This window comes from Ascaphus truei, chromosome 7 (genome assembly GCF_040206685.1).
Source record: "Ascaphus truei isolate aAscTru1 chromosome 7, aAscTru1.hap1, whole genome shotgun sequence".
In the NCBI taxonomy this organism is placed as follows: domain Eukaryota; kingdom Metazoa; phylum Chordata; class Amphibia; order Anura; family Ascaphidae; genus Ascaphus; species Ascaphus truei.
Window position 1 is genome coordinate 29,444,179 of NC_134489.1, and position 17,498 is coordinate 29,461,676.

General features: G+C 48.3%; 1 protein-coding gene across 1 annotated transcript; it reads left to right on the forward strand.

Annotated features, from left to right (window-relative positions):
• Window positions 1-14,897: 14,897 nt before the first annotated feature.
• Window positions 14,898-15,833, forward strand: LOC142499941 (olfactory receptor 12D1-like). Its single transcript, XM_075609998.1, has one exon. It carries the CDS (start codon window positions 14,898-14,900, stop codon window positions 15,831-15,833), a length of 936 nt encoding a protein of 311 aa, XP_075466113.1.
• The last annotated feature ends 1,665 nt before the right edge of the window (window positions 15,834-17,498 follow it).

Genomic DNA, 17,498 nt, shown 5'->3' on the forward strand with positions numbered 1-17,498 from the left:
AGACGGTCGAACCAAGAGTCAGCTGGAAGAGGACTTAGAGAATATGAGGGCAGGATGGCCCCACCAGCTGCTGTGGCAGCAGACGGTACTCAGCCCGGAGTGCAGGAGGTCCCTCCAGCTTCGGTGCTGCAAGGACAGGGGAGGATGTCAGTGACTACCTGGAAGAGGGTGGCATGGTGCCAGGGGGTGCAGATGGGTCAGTTGCTGCGGCGACCAGACTTACTACCTCTGAACTCATTGCACACCTCACCGCCTGGGGAGAAGGGGTTAGCTATGAACAGCGGGTACAGCTCCTGTCAACAGTGCTTGGAAGGACCCCTCACTCCCACCTTGTCAGCGGGGAAAAGGATGATCCCAGAGCAACTGCTATGGAAGCAGCTGAGCCAGCAAATGAATATGTAACCAGCAGAGCCTTGGTGAGTAACGCAGCAGTCCCCAGAGAGGTAGCCATTCCGGCTAGGGGAGACCAGTCTGCACTCAGTGGACTCCCAAACATACAGTGGCCAGCTGTCTGGGGGACCCCATCAGGGGCACTGCTCACAAGCTGTTAAGGGGTCAGATGCCCATGCCTGGCTGAGCCCCACAGAGGATGCAAGCCCAGCCGTGGAAACAGCCCCCAGAGGGACGTCCCACGGAGAACCTGCCCTTCTCTCCCCCGTGTCAGCCGCAGTGAGCAGAGGGTGTCCAAGTGCATCAGTCGAGATACAGCCTGCTGATGTCCTGAGCAGGCACCCACGGAGGGTTACCTTTGGTGACCAGCAAGCAGATTTGGGTGCTGCTATTATTCTGGTGCAGCCAGAAGATTTGCTCCTGGGCACCGGGGTGCAAAGAACCATGTCTGATGGAGGGCTGCGGTCATTCCAGGGTGCCCAGATCGTTTTGGATGGGGGTGCCAATCATGGCATGAGGGAGGTGGGGGTTTTGTCCAGGGTAACTGCTGAGGTGCAGAAGGTGGAGAGGAGCGCACGATCCGATGGGAGCAAGGAGAGGACGCAGAATCAAAAATATAAACATTATTGTGTCATCAAACCTAGAATCCAACGCGTTTCGAACGCTTGTGCGTTCTTTATAAAGGATAATAAACATAGTAATACCATCCAAATATATACCCCTCTTACCTGCGACCTGTTTGCGCAAGAGGGGTATATATTTGGATGGTATTACTATGTTTATTATCCTTGATAAAGAACGCACAAGCATTCGTAACGCGTTGGATTTTAGGTCTTATGACACAATAAAGTTTATATTTTTGATTCTGCGTCCTCTCCTTGCTCCCATCGGATTGTGCGCTCCTCTCCACCTTCTGCATCCTATACCATTGGAAGCTGCACATCCAGCCAGCCACAAAGAGGAATTGTGAGTACTGAATTGCTACAGGGGAACATCCAATGAGATAGATCGTGGGGGGGTCATTCCTACCCATTACCTGTCTTCAGGAGGTTCTTTAACCCATTATTGCTAGCTATATTACTACAACTCAGCATTACTGTCTTAGGATTATCCTCGGATGTTGGCATTGGCTATTATTGGTTATTATACCTAGCATTTGAGCGCTTTTTCTTCTCTACCTAACTGCTGAGGTGCGCCTTAGCAATAACCTGGAGCCTGTGATCTGTGTGGTTGCTGCGGAATTGCCTGCTGTTGTGGCGATTCCTAAGAGCCTGTCATCAGGGTTCACAGAAGAAGCAGCCCCAGTCCCCCTGCATTTGGGACCTACGGTTCCAGCAGTCTCTGAGGAGACCAGACAGGTAAGCCAGACTACAGAGTCGTGACCAGTGACAGACTTACTGTCCCCTTTACCTGTTCCTGTTACCCCTCACTTAGAGACAAAGGGTGGGTGGTTAGAATTAGGGACAGCAGATAGGGATGCAGTGAAAGCTGACCCCAGCTTAGAAGGTATGGGACTGCGGGTGTCCGAGTCCTGGGAAAGCGGGGGGTCAGACCCACGGGCTCTGGGGTAGGGAGCCAGGTTCTACCGGGTTAGCCAGGGGCTGGACAGGAAGAAGACGGTTAGTGGGACCCACGGAGGGGAGGGTAGGCAGCAAGTGTTGCAGGTAGCCTCCCCCAGTCCACTAGTGGGGAATCAGGGGGTCACTCACATGAGAACCCAGCTGTTGCAGCCTTACTTCTGGCTGGAGGTAGCAGGAGCAGTGGCAGACTTTGGCCACCCATGGGATGCCTGCCAGCCAGAGGGTAAAGCGGGTGATTATGTGCAGATGCTCCTGAACCTGTTACCAGGAATGGGGAACATGCTTCAGGAAGTAGCTCAGGCAGTGCCAGGCCTCTTAGGTAGGATAGAGTTTCCTAGGGGGATCCTAGTTGAGCTAAAGTAGGGGCCAGGGGAGGTAGGCAGGCAGGGGCAGAAGCCAGGGCTAGGGTAGAACAGCCTAGGGTTCTGTTCCCAGACAAGCTGGGCAGGGCACATAGTACAGATCAGCCTGTGCTTCCAGGTGATCTGCATCCTCTACATAAGAATACCTATTTATTTATTTATTTATTTATTTATAAAATGTTTTACCAGGAAGTAATACACTGAGAGTTACCTCTCGTTTTCAAGTATGTCCTGGGCATAGATAATATGACAAATAATACATGGTTACAAATACAGTTACATAAATGAACAGGGTATCTTATACTATATTTGTGAAAGCACTGTATGCCTGTCTGCATGGCCTCTGTCCCTAGGGGAAATCTCATTGGTCCCTTGGCCCGCCCGCCCCCGCACACCTCTCATTGGCCTGAGGCAGAGTGATGGGCCAAAGGACACACACAGACACACAGACACACAGACACACAGACACACAGACACACAGACACACACGGTAGGGGGGGGTGTTGTGGGGCTCACAGTGTTAGCAGCACATCTCCCGGTCTCTTACCCGCCGGTCCTGGAGGCTCCGCCTCTTCCTCCCCGAACATCAGCCTGAAATCCAAGTCATCGTGACTCACGCGCACCTCCTCCTCTCCCCGTGTCCCCCCCCGGTGCTCCGCTCACCTCCCCCCCGGTGCTCCACTCAGCTCCCCCCCGGTGCTCCGCTCACCTCCCCCCCAGTGCTCTGCTCATCTCCCCCCCTGGTGCTCCAACAGGCAGTGGGCAGGCAGCCTGCACCTGCCACGCGGCACCTAAGATGGCGGCGCCCGGAAGGACCCCCTTCCTCCCTCGCGGACTAACTAAGATGGCGGCGGCTGGAAGGAGAGGTGACGTGTGTGTGTGTGTGTGTGTCTTACTCTGTGTGTGTGTGTGTGTGTGTGTGTGTGTGTGACACTGTGTGTGTGGGGGGGACACTGTGTGTGTGTGTGTGTGTGTGTGTGTGTGTGTGTGTGTGTGTGTGTGTGTGTGTGTGTGTGTGTGTGACACTGTGTGTGTGTGGGGGGACACACACTGTGTGTGTGTGGGGTGGACACTGTGTGTGTGTGACACTGTGTGTGTGACACTGTGTGTGTGTGTGTGTGTGTGTGTGTGTCACTGTGTGTGTGTGTGTGGGGGGGGGGACACTGTGTGTGTGTTACACTGTATGTGTGAGTGTGTGTGCCCCCTCCCTCCTGTCCACTGCCCCCCCTCCTGTCCAATGCCCCCCCCTCCTGTCCACTGCCCCCCTGCTCATCTCCCCCCCTGATGCTCCAACAGGCAGTGGGCAGGCAGCCTGCACCTGCCACGCGGCACCTAAGATGGCGGCGCCCGGAAGGACCCCCTTCCTCCCTCGCGGACTAACTAAGATGGCGGCGGCTGGAAGGAGAGGTGACGTGTGTGTGTGTGTCTTACTGTGTGTGTGTGTGTGTGTGTGTCACTGTGTGTGTGTGTCACTGTGTGTGTGTGTGTGTGTGTGTGTGTGTGTGTGTGTGTGTGTGTGTGTGTGTGTGTGTATGTGTGTGTGTGTGTGTGTAACTGGGTCAGTCTGCTGTGTGTGTGTGTGTGTGTGTGTGTGTGTGTGTGTGGGGGGGGGGCACTGTGTGTGTGTGGGGGGGACACTGTGTGTGTGTGACACTGTGTGTGTGTGTGTGTGTGTGTCACTGTGTGTGTGTGTGGGGGGGGGGGACACTGTGTGTGTGTGTGTTACACTGTATGTGTGAGTGTGTGTGCCCCCTCCCTCCTGTCCACTGCCCCCCCTCCTTTCCAATGCCCCCCCTCCTGTCCACTGCCCCCCCCTCCTGTCCACTGTCCCCCCCTCCTATCCACTGTCCCCCCCTCCCGTCCACTGTCCCCCCCTCCCGTCCACTGCTCCCCCCCTCCTGCCACTGTCCCCCCCTCCCATCCACTGTCCCCCCCCTCCCATCCACTGTCCCCCCCCTCCCATCCACTGTCCCCCCCCTCTCGTCCACTTTCCCCCTCTCCCATCCACTGTCCCCCCCCTCCCGTCCACTGTCCCCCCCCTCCCATCCACTGTCCACTGTCCCTCCCCCCTCCCCTCCTCCTGGCCACTGTCCCTCCTCCCCTCCCCTCCTCCTTGCCACTATCCCTCCCCCCTCCCCTTCTCCTGGCCACTATCCCTCCCCCCCTCCCCTCTTCCTGTCCACTGTCCCTCCCCCCTCCCCTTCTCCTGTCCACTTTCCCTCGCCCCTCCCCTCCTCCTGTCCACTGTCCCTCCCCCCTCCCCTACTCCTGTCCACTGTCCCTCCCCCCTCCCCTCCTCCTGTCCACTGTCCCTCCCCCCTCCCCTCCTCCTGTCCACTGTCCCTCCTCCCTCCCCTCCTCCTGTCCACTGTCCCTCCCCCTCCTCCTGTCCACTGTCCCTCCCCCCTCCCCTCCTCCTGTCCACTGTCCCTCCCCCTCCTCCTGTCCACTGTCCCTCACCCCCTCCCCTCCTCCTGTCCACTGTCCCTCACCCCCTCCCCTCCTCCTGTCCACTGTCCCTCGCCCCCCGTTCCCCCCCTCCCCCCCTCTCCTCCTCTCCCCCCCTTTTCCTAGTGGGAATTTTAACTCCCGGGCAACGCCGGGTCTCTCAGCTAGTACATTATATACAATACATTGCATGCACAGTTAGAGAAGATGTATATTATAGGCTTATGTAACAGTTACAGACTAGATTAAAATGTGAGACAGCCTTCGTTTTGAAAGAACTTAAACTGGTGGTGGATGTGAGAGTCTCCGGTAGGTTGTTCCAGTTTTGGGGTGCACGGTCAGAGAAGGAGGAGTGGCCGGATACTATGTTGAGCCTTGGGACCATGAACAGTCTTTTGGAGTAAGATCTCAGATGATAAGTGCTGCATGTGGTAGGGGTGAGGAGCTTGTTCAGATAGGCGAGTAGCTTGCCCAGAAAGTATTTGAAGGCAAGACAGGAAAGGTGAACTTTGTGCCTAGACTCGAGTGATGACCAATCTAGTTCTTTGAGCATTTCGCAGTGATGTGTGTTGTAGTTGCATTGGAGATCGAAACGACAAATTGAATTGTAGAGGGCGTCAAGTTTGCCAAGGTGGGTTTGGGGTGCTGAGCAATATACTATGTCTCCATAGTTGATTATTGGCATTAGCATCTGCTGTGCATTACGCTTTCTGACCAGCAGGCTTAGGGAGGATTTGTTCCTGTAAAGTACACCTAGTTTGGCATACTGTAGGTTTTGGATGTCAGGGTATCAATGTGCATTCCAAATGTTATGCTATGCTATGGAGTATCAGCAGAGGTGGAAGACAGTGTAGAGAGGAAGGCAAAGAGGGGGGGGGGGTCAGTCTACCGCCTTCAGAATGTCCTCTGTGAGTTTTTCAGGGCGCCATTCAGGATGAGGAATGCTCTGGCTACCTCCTACCGCCTGGTCAGGAGGGCACTAGAAAGAGTGCAGAGGTATGTAGGGGCATACAGGGAGAGGAGAGTTGTCTTTGGGCAGATCTGGGGTTTGTATCCAGGACAGGTAGCAGCAGTCCAGGGTTAGGGAGACAGGGCTTGCTATTATACCCACTCAGTGTTCAGTAGAGAGGGCAGAGGTATTGCCTCTAGGGCACAGGGTGCGTGGCAGGTGTCTGATTTCTCTAGGGCCCCCTAGTTACTGTAGGCAGGTTACCTCCAAGCCCATTAGTGGGACTGACCCTCTCACTGATTTGACCCAGAAGCAATTGTCTGTGCTGGTTGCCTGTTCTCCTGCCTGTGATGCCTCCTCCCAGGCCCTGCAAACTGCACTGGCCAGTGCCTCTGGCCTCGTTGCACCTGCCCTCTCTAAAGGTTTTTTTGTGCAGCCTGATGCCTCAGACTATGGCATTGGGGCTGTGCTCAGCCAAGGGGGGGAGGGGGGCAATGAACCTTCAGTGGTGTGTCTGAGCCGCAAGCTGCTGCCCAGAGAAGTGGCATATGCCACTATTGAGAAGGTGTGTCTGGCCATAGTAAGGCTCTAAAGAAGCTACAGCCCTATCTGTATGTCAGAACCTTCACCGTTATAACGGACCATAACCCCCTAAGTTGGTTACAGAGGGCGTCAGGAGAGAATGCCAAGCTATTGCGTGGGAGCCTTGCCTTGCGGAAGTTTGATTTCACCATTCAGCACAAGAAAGGCAGTGAGCATGAGAATGCTGATGGCCTCTCCTGGCAGGACAATCCCCAAGACCTAATAACTTCAAAAACCTTCAGGTCCGCCCAACCACCAGGGTAGGTGGCCAGGGCAAACCTTGGGCTTTTGAGTGGGGAGGTGTGACGAAAATGGGCATAATCAGCGCATTAATCAAGGCCGTATGCTCAGCTGGTTACCCCTATTTCGTATTGGGGATGAAGGGGTTATTTTTTCATGCACTGTACATGTCTTATTTTCCCCTCTGTCCCTTGTTGACCACATTTTGCAGGATTGTATGTGCTTGCAGTATAGTACATCCCAAGCACACACATACGAAAAATATAATTGTGAGATAAGGGGAACATGTATTTTCAATAAAGTGTACTGCTGCGGCCGAGTTTATTCGAGCATTTGCCCGTTCTCGGCCGCAGCAGTAACCTGGCGCGCACCAGAGGGTGCCGGGCGCACGCCGAAGACACGGAGGAGCACCCTCCGATCGGGGCTTTCTCCCTCCCGCTGCCGGGTCCGCCGGATCCCCCGGAATCCCCTGCCGCCGTCCCCCACATCGCGGGACACCAGGGCTCCCTCGGGGAGCCCTGGACGCGCGTGCAGGGGGCGCAGGCACCCGATGACGCGTGACCGCGCGTCGATGATGCGCGGCACGCCGAGGGAGTGCGACCAGCATGCCGGGGCATCCCCAGGCTTGCGGAGCTAGCCGCACTCAAATAAAATGTGCCGCCTCTGTATTTTTGCTGCAGGTTTTAACAGGGACAAGCAGGATGAAGTTGTTTTTTCTCCTGTCATTAAAATGCACACAAGAACCAAATGTTTTGACAACTATGAGCTGGGTCACTTTCCTATGCAAGCTTCAAAGGTAACATGCTGGGCCCACACCTGTGAGTCTCTGAAAGTGTTACATATCAAAGACCCGGACTCAGGTGGGTGTGAATTGGCCAGATGGATGCTAAATAGGAAATCCTATTGACCCATCTGGGCTAGCTCACCCCCTGAGTTCCCCCTTCCAGCCTGGGAGAGGCCAGGTAAAGAGGGGAGTGCACCTATACTAACTAGCCAAGGTGGAGTTGTCACACATGCTCTGTATGAACAGGAAATCCCTAGAGTGCCCACTCTCCAAACTGTGGGCAAGTAGGGGATTGGGGAATGAGAAAATTCCCACGAGGGGGATTGGGTGGGAATGTTGGAGATAGGCTTTCAAACCCTATATACATGCCACCCAGGCTATCCCCATTGTCTTTCATTTTTCATTATACCATGTGAGCGGATTTCCAAAACGCTTCTAATAGCGGATAAGAGCAGCAGCACATTCCTGGAATGCAAAGAGTCTTATTACATCGGAACCAAGGACAAAACTCTGCGTTAGGACACTGTGATTGCTGGGGGTTGTCTGATTAACCCCAACGGACCAGAACAGACTTTGCACATTCACAGAAGGATTGGGCTGGCAATTTATGCCCTTGCAAAAGGACTGCATTTTAAAAGACAATCTTCTGGTGCTTTGCACCTTTCTGGACATTTTCCTCTGTTCCTATACCAGTAAGTGTAATTATTAAGTGTATGCTGCAGTTGTCGTGTGTTTGCCTATCAAGGGAATAAATCTCAGTTTATTTTGCTCAACTTGTTCTGCTCAATTGGGATCCACAAAATATAAATTTGTTAATAAGTGCATCCATCGTGACAATGCATAAACCGAGATTTATAATTTATTAAAAAAAAAGGAGGGGGGGAGGAGGGGGAAGGGGGAAAGGGGAAGGGAGGAGGGGGGAAGCGGGGAAAAGGAGGGGAAGGGGGCAATGATCAGGAACAAGACAGTGGAGGGGCCACTAGATCAAAGGAAGTGACCCAGGTCACAATCTGTGTTGAGCCTGAAAGGGACATGGGTCTTCAACATGAAGATCCAGTAGGCCTCCCTCTGATCAAGCCTCCTGATCCGATTCCCACCCCTTACATGACAAGGGACAGACTCTATCCCACACACCTTAATTAATCGACCACCCCCCCTGGGGCAGTGGGTGCAATGTAGTGGTACCGGATGATTGAGATCTCTATTTTTAATGAGTCTGACATGCTCCATAATGAGTGTCTTGAGATTTCTCGTTGTCCGGCCCACATACTGTTTCCCACAGCCACAGGTGAGGAGGTTGATCACAAAAGTGGTTTAACAATTTACAAAACTTCATATATCAAATGTAGCCTTGGTTACTGTGCTCTCAAAAGTTTTTGTTGGAGATAATAAACCACAGATTTTACATGAACCAAATCTGTATGAGCCCTTAGTAAAGGATCTATTTCTATCCATGTCAGATGAAAATAAACTATGTGATACAGAATTTGATATGGTCTTTTCCTTTCTAAACACTACTTTGGGTCTTTGGGGTAAGTCTTGTCTCAAAACTGTGTCAAGACGTAAAATACCCCAATGTTTTTCTAGAATAAGTCTAACCTCTTGAGCCTGTGGACTAAATTGAGTGATGAATAGTGGGCTCTCTGGTTTGGAGGCCTTCCTAGGTTTCCTTTTTAGCAGTTGACTCCTTTCCATATTCTCCACGAGTTTGATTTAGGTCAAGGGGTCCATAGCCCCTAGCAAGAAACCTATTATATAGGTCATCTGATTGTCTATGGATGTCCTCATCTCGGGAGCAGTTTCTTTTAATTCTCATAAACTGCCCCTTCGGTATCCCTTTGACAAGAGCCCTGGGGTGGCAGCTATCGGCTCTAAGATAGGTATTGCGTGAATTATCTTTTCGAAAAATATCTGTGTGTATATTTGAAAGAAAGATAAACATAAAGTAATAAATCTAAATATTTAAGGTGATGGTGATCAAAAGTGAATGTAAATTTAAGACCATAACTGTTATTGTTAAGTAAATCTATAAATAATAATAGTGTGGTAGTGTCACCCTCCCAAATGAAAATAAGATCGTCGATATAACGATGATAAAAAATAATGTGATCCCTAAATGGGTTTCTATCTCCAAACACGTGGAACGACTCCCACCATCCCATGAATAAGTTCGCATAGGATGGGGCAAAGCTGGTACCCATAGCCGTTCAACGTGTCTGGAGATAGTGAACATCATCAAACAAAAAATAGTTGTGCGTTAACAAAAAGTGAATAGAATCCAAAATAAAACTCCCTTGCGCAGGTGACAAATCTGAAGAATCCAAAAAGTAGCTAGATGCCGCCAACCCCAGGTCATGCTCTATGATTGTATATAATGATGTGACATCCATAGACAACCAGACGAAACTCGATCTCCAAGAAATAACCTTGAGTTGGTTAATCAAAACAGCACTATCCAAACATTAGAAAGAAGGGCTTACGTCAGGGGCTGGAGATAGTCTGTCACGGTACGTGGACCACTATCTCCCAAAGATCCAGTACTGGAGACAATAGGTCTCCCTGGAGGGGAGATCAGTGTCTTATGGATCTTTGGGAGATGGAGGAACACGGCCGTGGTTGGAAATGGATTATATAGGAAGTCAATCTCATTGGCATCTAAAACTCCCCAAATCTTACCTTTTTCAAGGAGCTCTCTCAAGTCGGACATGAATAAATGGGTGGGGTCAGAGTGAAGTACAGCATAGGAGAAAGTATCCCCGAGTTGGCGCAAAGTCTCCCCGTGGTAGTCGCTCCTGTGCTGCACCACCACTGCCCCACCCTTGTCCGCATTCTTAATGACCAATTGTTTATTCATTTTCAAGGTTTTTAAGGCCTTTGCTTCACCAATAGTTAAATTATTTCTCAACGGTTTGTTTGATCCTAAAGTGAATGTGTATCCCGAAGACAGGATATACAAATCCCTTTCTACCATTTTTTCAAAAGTGGTAATTGCATTCCCCTTCATAAATGTGGGGTAAAAGTTAGATTTTTTCTTAAACCCAGAGGCTTTCCAACCCAGAAAATCCTGACAATCATATTGTGAATTTTGGTATTGCAGCAATTCATTCAAATCCTGTTAATGACAGAACTCCCTGAAAGAGAGACTCTCTTTATTAACATCAGTAGCCATTTTAAAATCACATGAATCATCAACCTCATCAACAGGTAAAACTGGGTTGGTAAAACCTCGTCAGTAGCCCCAAGTTCACTAAGGATCCTCTTTTTGAAAAATTTATTGAGAGTCAACTTCCGGATGAACTTATGCAAGTCCACCACCGCATCAAAGAGGTTGAAGTTAGATGAAGGAGCAAATTTCAGTCCTTTATTAAGAAGGGATAGTTCTTCATTATTAAACTCAACATTTGATATATTAATGATCCCACTTACTGTATGTCATCTAATTGACTTTCTTCCTCTTGTATGAAGACCCCTTTTGATCTCCCCCATCTGCCCCTTCTTGTCCTCTGTCGTTTTTTGACATGGTAAAGAAGGAGGTCCTGTGGCCCTGTGTGGATTCCCATTGCTCATCTTGCTTCTTACCCCAGTCAGTCCATGATTTTGGCCCTTTAGATTTCTTGGAGTTTTTTTTAAAACCTTTCCTCATTATCTGACAGATTTTGAAATGACACAATATCCCGAAGCTTCATTATCTGAGGCATCAGATTCCCCACTGGTGGTAAAGTGGCCAGATTTATTCATGAGAATGGATTCTTGGAAATAAGATTTTCTATTTCCTTTTGCAGGAGTAGAGCTACTCACCTGAGAGGGATTATATGGTTTTCTGTTGGAAATTGTTTTTTGCCACACATATATCTGATTTGTTATGTAGTCCTGTTTATCCTTCTCAAATTTAGTTTGCTTTTTCTGCATGATTTCTTTATCTAGTTTGGTTATATTCTTAGCCAAAGCTACATCCTTTTCAAGAAACCCCTCCATTTCAGTATACTCATGAAGCTTTTTTTTTGTAAAATATCAATATCCTTTTCAACTTGCTGTTTCTCCTTTGATTTAAATGTTACAATCAGTTCCATTAGTTTAAACGAGCACTCATCAAGTGCCCGTTTCCAACAAACTTCAAAGTTATCTTCCTGAAATCCGAATGTGGGGGACTTTTTTATGCGAAGACCTCTCGGAATTCGCTTTATTTTGATGTTGTTTTCAATAGATATTATGTCCCACCACAGTTGTACTGTAACCTCATTGTAACTAGTTTTTAAATCAGTGCTATCATCACATTCCGTGTCCAATGCATTATCAAATACAAGCTGTGTCTTTTTCAATCTGGTGGTGTTATCTGAACAGGTAAAAGCATAGCTGGAGCTTTCCAGGGGGACAATGTCCTCTTCCGTATCAGTACTGTATGATCCATATTATAAAGTCAATTGCATATATTAACCCTTTAAACGTAATTCAACAACCCTAATACTCCAGGGTGTATGAAAAAAGGGAAAAATAAAAATGTATGCAAACACGTGATTTTCACCTCCCCCTGTATATATAACGATATGCAGATTAGTCACTCGAGCAACCAGATAAGGAAAGGTATAGATGTGTAGAAAGCCAGTGCATCAGAATAAACAAGTCCCTTGAGTATATGAGAGTCTGCGCTAGGATCACTCCAAATTTGGAGTGGTCCTAGCGCAGACTCTCATATACTCAAGGGACTGGTTCATTCTGATGCACTGGCCTTCTACACATCTACACCTATATTCACATTGCAAATGTACAATATTACACTGCTCAGTCAAACATGCTTGGCATATGAAGAAGGGATAGCTACTCCAAAACACAATGCCCGGGCCTCTTTTACATGGGTAGGATGCTACTCTGTCATTGTGACAGAAGGGCTTAACCAGGCTATACAATAAAGGTTAAGCCCGTTTTGGTTACCCCTGCTCCGTGTATAAGGCTTCAAGAGAGTTAGCTCTTGGGCCCAGTAACATTGTACCATTCCAATGTACTGTCTGTAATTAAAGCATTTTTTCCCCCGCTTTCCGGGCATGCAGTCAAGCAGGGATTGCTAGGGTATAAGTTTTAAGGGGCGTTTTGCGGAGGAAACGTTGACAGAGTGTGTCTAGGAGGTTGGGGTCCGGAGTTGTCGGCTCCCCTATAAATGTACCCAGGAGCCATGCCGGATTCTCGGAAACATTGCAAAATATTGCACATTGTCGTGGGAATACCTCCCCTTGAAAACGCAAGCGCAATTCACCACTAGGGTACCCTGCTTCAGCACAGCCCAGAAAGGAGAATGAGGCACAGGGATAAACATGTATTCCTGTAGCTGAGGGAATCCCTTGGTTAAGGGTGGTACCCCAGTAAGTGCCAAGGTGACCCACCATCAGTATAGGGTTCGTGGGTGCCCCATCCGTATATAAGGTTGGGGGGGACTCTGAGAGTCCAAAAGGAAAGTGTGTGGGGAATAAGGCAGATAGAAATAAAATGACAACATTTTTCCCTTATCTGTTCCCTGTCCCCGAAGACTCGGAAGTGTATTAAAAGATGCTTTAATATAATGTAATATTCTTTTTACATTCGGAACCGATGTCCAAACAGGAAGCCCGTGCAAACCCATAGGTGCCGGTAGGTCTTTTGTACATTGGAGTTCAAAGCAGCCAGAGGATGCCCAGAGGTGTGAATAGCATTTGGTCAGCGGAGAAAGACGGAGTACCAGATCTGGAGATCAATGGCAGTCCTCTGGGATGCCACTTGTTCCGCCAGACCTTGTGGAGCCTGCCTAGCGAGTGGCATTGAGATAGCCAGGGAGAGAGGTGGCAGTCTTGCGCATGTCTCTTGGCTATTTTGGATTTACCGCTAACCCTGCTTTTCTAGCCGATTTAGCTCTGATTGGCTGCTTGGGAAAGTTCCCACGCGTTGATTGGCTGCTCTGTTTTGTGAATGAAACTGAAAATACTATAAGAACCTGTGAGCCAATCAGATTTGGAGTTCCCTGCAGTAAGAGCACGGGCGGGCTTTTCAAAGTTGCTTCTATGTGAATAGCAGAGCAACCGGCTTCGATTTTGAGCCTGAAAAGCCTGCCTGCCAGTGTCTAAATCAAGCTTTTTGGGACCAAGTTTTCAGAAACGAACATAGCGGTCATGGCTGGGATTTTATGCTGATTTGAGTTCCAGGAGATTTGGGCTGACTCGCGGTCAGGAGGGACCAAGTTCTCAGAAGAGAACGTAGCGGTAGCATATGGAATTTTATGCCGGTATGGGTTCTCGGAGATTCCGGGCTAAGTCCCGGTCAGGGTAAAACTCTCCCATAGAGTTCCCGCACCTAGGAAAGTCTAGTTTACGACCCCAGTCCCAAAGTAAGTGTGCCTTTTTGTCTGTATTTTGTGTTCCATTGTGTATAAGCAAATTTATGCCTAATACATTTCAATTTATTTCATAACCTTGTTTTGCTCAATGAATGATCCCGGTTAAAGGTGTAAATAACCTGGTCTACAGTGACAGTCATTTTTTAACTTTGGGTCATACAGTAGCGACATACTTTATCGCACTAAATGCCGGCGGCATGCCGGGATCTACCCCAGCTGCCGCCAGTAATAACCGCGCGCCGCCGCGTTTCCCACATGCACACCCCCTCCACCTCGCGTGCAATTTACTCTCCTTCCGGACCCCGAGCCCGGCTTCTGCTCTGCCCCTCTGCTTCCCCGCAACCCCGCTTACCTTAATTTCATCTCCAGGGGTGTCGGGGAAGCCTGCGGAAGCCGGGGAAGACGGGGAAGCCGGGCGCGCGTGTGACTGTGACGTCACAGTGCGCCGCCACGCGCCGCGGCTACCCGCTTTCCAGCCGCATACAGCCAGCGGCTTTTGCTCGAATAAGAGCTGCCGCTGCTGTATTTAGCTTTTTTTGTATATGTATATTTATTATGTTTTTATAGGTGTATTTTGTATATTTTTACATGCAGATAAAAATTTCTTGATAAAACATATTGTGATTAAGAATTTTTGAGTGTGCAGTGTCATATTGTACTTTTGCATTATACATATACAGGCATACCCCGCATTAACGTACGCAATGGGACCGGAGCATGTATGTAAAGTGAAAATGTACTTAAAGTGAAGCACTACCTTTTTCCCACTTATCGATGCATGTACTGTACTGCAATCGTCATATACATGCATAACTGATGTAAATAATGCATTTGTAACAGGCTCTATAGTCTCCCCGCTTGCGCACAGCTTCGGTACAGGTAGGGAGCTGCTATTGCTGTTAAGGACGTGCTGACAGGCGCATGCGTGAGCTGCCGTTTGCCTATTGAGCGATATGTACTTACTCGCGAGTGTACTTAAAGTGAGTGTCCTTAAACCGGGGTATGCCTGTACCAATGACCATATTTGCTAAGCTGTAAAGCACCTTATGGTCCTTTCAAGAGAATGACAAACCTCTTCTTAGTGAATATTTTACACTATCTGTTAATAATACCTAAACTGTTTTTCATTCACTTTTCTTCTTGTCCATCTTGGACTCCATTTAATTTCTGTAGATTTCATTCCACAGATTCCACCAAATATTCAATGGACTCAGAAAACCAAACATCAGTCACTGACTTTGCCTTCCTTGGCCTGACTGATCTTGTGGAGCTTCAATGTATCCTTTTTGGGGTGTTCTTAATATTCTATCTAGTAAACATTATAGGGAATCTCTCCATTATGGTGATAATCATTCTACATCCCAGTCTCCACACTCCTATGTATTTCTTCTTGTGGAACCTGTCATTCATTGACATCTGCTTCTCCTCCGTTGCTGTGCCCAAGATGCTAGTTGATTTACTAGCACTGAAGAAGACTATCTCATTTGCTGGTTGCATCTCACAAATACATTTCTTCCATTTCCTTGGAAGCACAGAAGCCGGGCTACTGACAGCAATGTCTTATGACCGATATGTGGCTATTGGTAATCCCTTACGTTACACCCTCATCATGAACACCAAGGTTTGTCGCAGTCTGACATTAGGCTCTTGGGTGACTGGATTTTTCCATTCTCTGCTACACACTGTACTGACTGCAAAGCTTACATTTTGTGGACCAAACCTGGTGAACCACTTCTTCTGTGACATTAAGCCAGTATTAAAGTTAGCCTGCACAGACACAACTCTCAATGTGAAGCTTCTCACTATGGTCACTGGGTCTTTAGCAACCATGTCCTTTCTACTAACTCTTCTCTCCTACCTCTTCATCAGCAAATTCCTGTTGAGAATACGGACGGCAGAGGGTAGAAAACGTGCATTTTCCACTTGTAGCGCTCACCTGACAGTCGTTTTTCTCCTATATGGCACAGCTATCTTTACCTACTTGCGACCTTCAACACAAAACTCGTTGGATCAGGATAGAGCTGCTGCAGTTCTCTTCACTGTTGTAACCCCAGCGTTAAACCCTATTATTTATACCCTGCGTAACAAGGAAATAAAGAGAGCTATGAAGAGCATAATAAAAAGAATGTTTGTTCTCTAATAAAATGTTACAATATGTTTATGACGGTAGGGTGTAACCAGGTTCTAAATAAAGGTCAAGCCCATGAATGGTTACCCCTGATCCATATATTTGGGTTCAAGAGAGTTAGCTCTTCGACTCAGTAACAGTGTATCTTTGAAATGCATGACTTGTAATAAAGATATTTTTTGTGTTTTTATCTTTCCGGGCATGTCAGCGAGCAGGGATTGCTAGGGATTGCATGAGTTTCAAGGGGGATTTTGCAGAGGAATTGGTGTCAGAATGTGCCAAGGTAGTTGGGGTCCAGAGTTGTCAGTTCCCCTAAAAACTTACCCAGGAATCATTCATGGATACATGTAGGCACATTGTTCCGGCAATATCTCCCCTTGAAAACGCTTTTGCGACTCACCGCTAAGGTTCCCTGCTTCAGCATACCCCAGAAAGGTAAATGGGGCACAATGATGAAAAGTGTCCCTGTAACTGTGGGGATCCCTAGGTTAAGTTGAGTACCCAAGTTAGTGCCCAGGTAGCCCAGAACTACTATTAGGTGTGTGGTAGCCCCAACTGTACATAAGGTTGTGGGGGACTCTGAGTCCAGTCTAAGTCCCTTAGATAGTGTGTGGGGAATAAAGGCTTGTAGAAATAAATGTACACTTTTCTATTCTATTCCCCATACCCAGGGCTTAGGGATGTGTTAACGGTTTATTTTATGAATACATTATAATGTACTGTTGTGTACTATAGAAAGTGGGGCTTTCGGAACCAATGTTCAGACAGACTGCCAGGGCTACCAAGTTGGTGCCAGTAAGTCTGCTGAACATCGGAGTTCAAAGCAGCCAGAGGTGTGAAAGGCAAATGGGCAGAGGGGAAAGGCTGATTACCCAAGTCCGGGGATCAATGGCAGTCATACCGGGCTGCCTGTTGTTCTGCCAGACATGGAGGTGCCTGTCACCATAGGTGGCATTGAGGGAACCAGGGATGGAGGTGCCAACTTGCACATCTCCCTTGCTTCATTCATATTTCCTTTTAACCCGGCTTTTTCTACCGTCTTGTCTCTGATTGGCTGCTTGAGAAAGTTACCACGCTCTGATTGGCCATTGTATTTTATGAATGGAGCCAGAAATACTATAAGATAGATGCACCAATCAACTTCGGGTCCTCAGTAAGACCGAGTGCAGACGGGCTTTTCAAAAGTGCTCTAGTACAAATAGCAGAGCACCAGCTTCAGAAAAGTCTGCCCGGAAAATGTTTTAAGCCAATTTTAGTTCCAGGATGCTTGGTACTAAGTCCCAGCCAATAAAAACCAAGTCCTCCCGGATAAGGGAGTGGTGGTGTGTGGAACTGCACGCCGATTTGGGAACCAGGAGATTTCGGGCTAAGTCCCGGTCAGGGTAAAACTCTTATTTAAAGTTCCCTAGGAACTAGTTTTCGACCCCCGGTCCCCAGTAAGTTGGTCTTTTCATCTGTATTTTGTGTTTCACAGTGTCTATGCCAATTTAAGCAAATAAACTACAATTTATTTCACTATCCTGTTTTGCTCAATGTATGATCCTGGTAAAAAGGTGTAAACTGCCTGGTCTCCCGTGACAATGTTACATATATTACATAGTTACAAAGTAGATGAGGTTGAAAAAAGACATGCACCCATCAAGTTCAACCTATGCTAAATTTAGACGACGGATACTT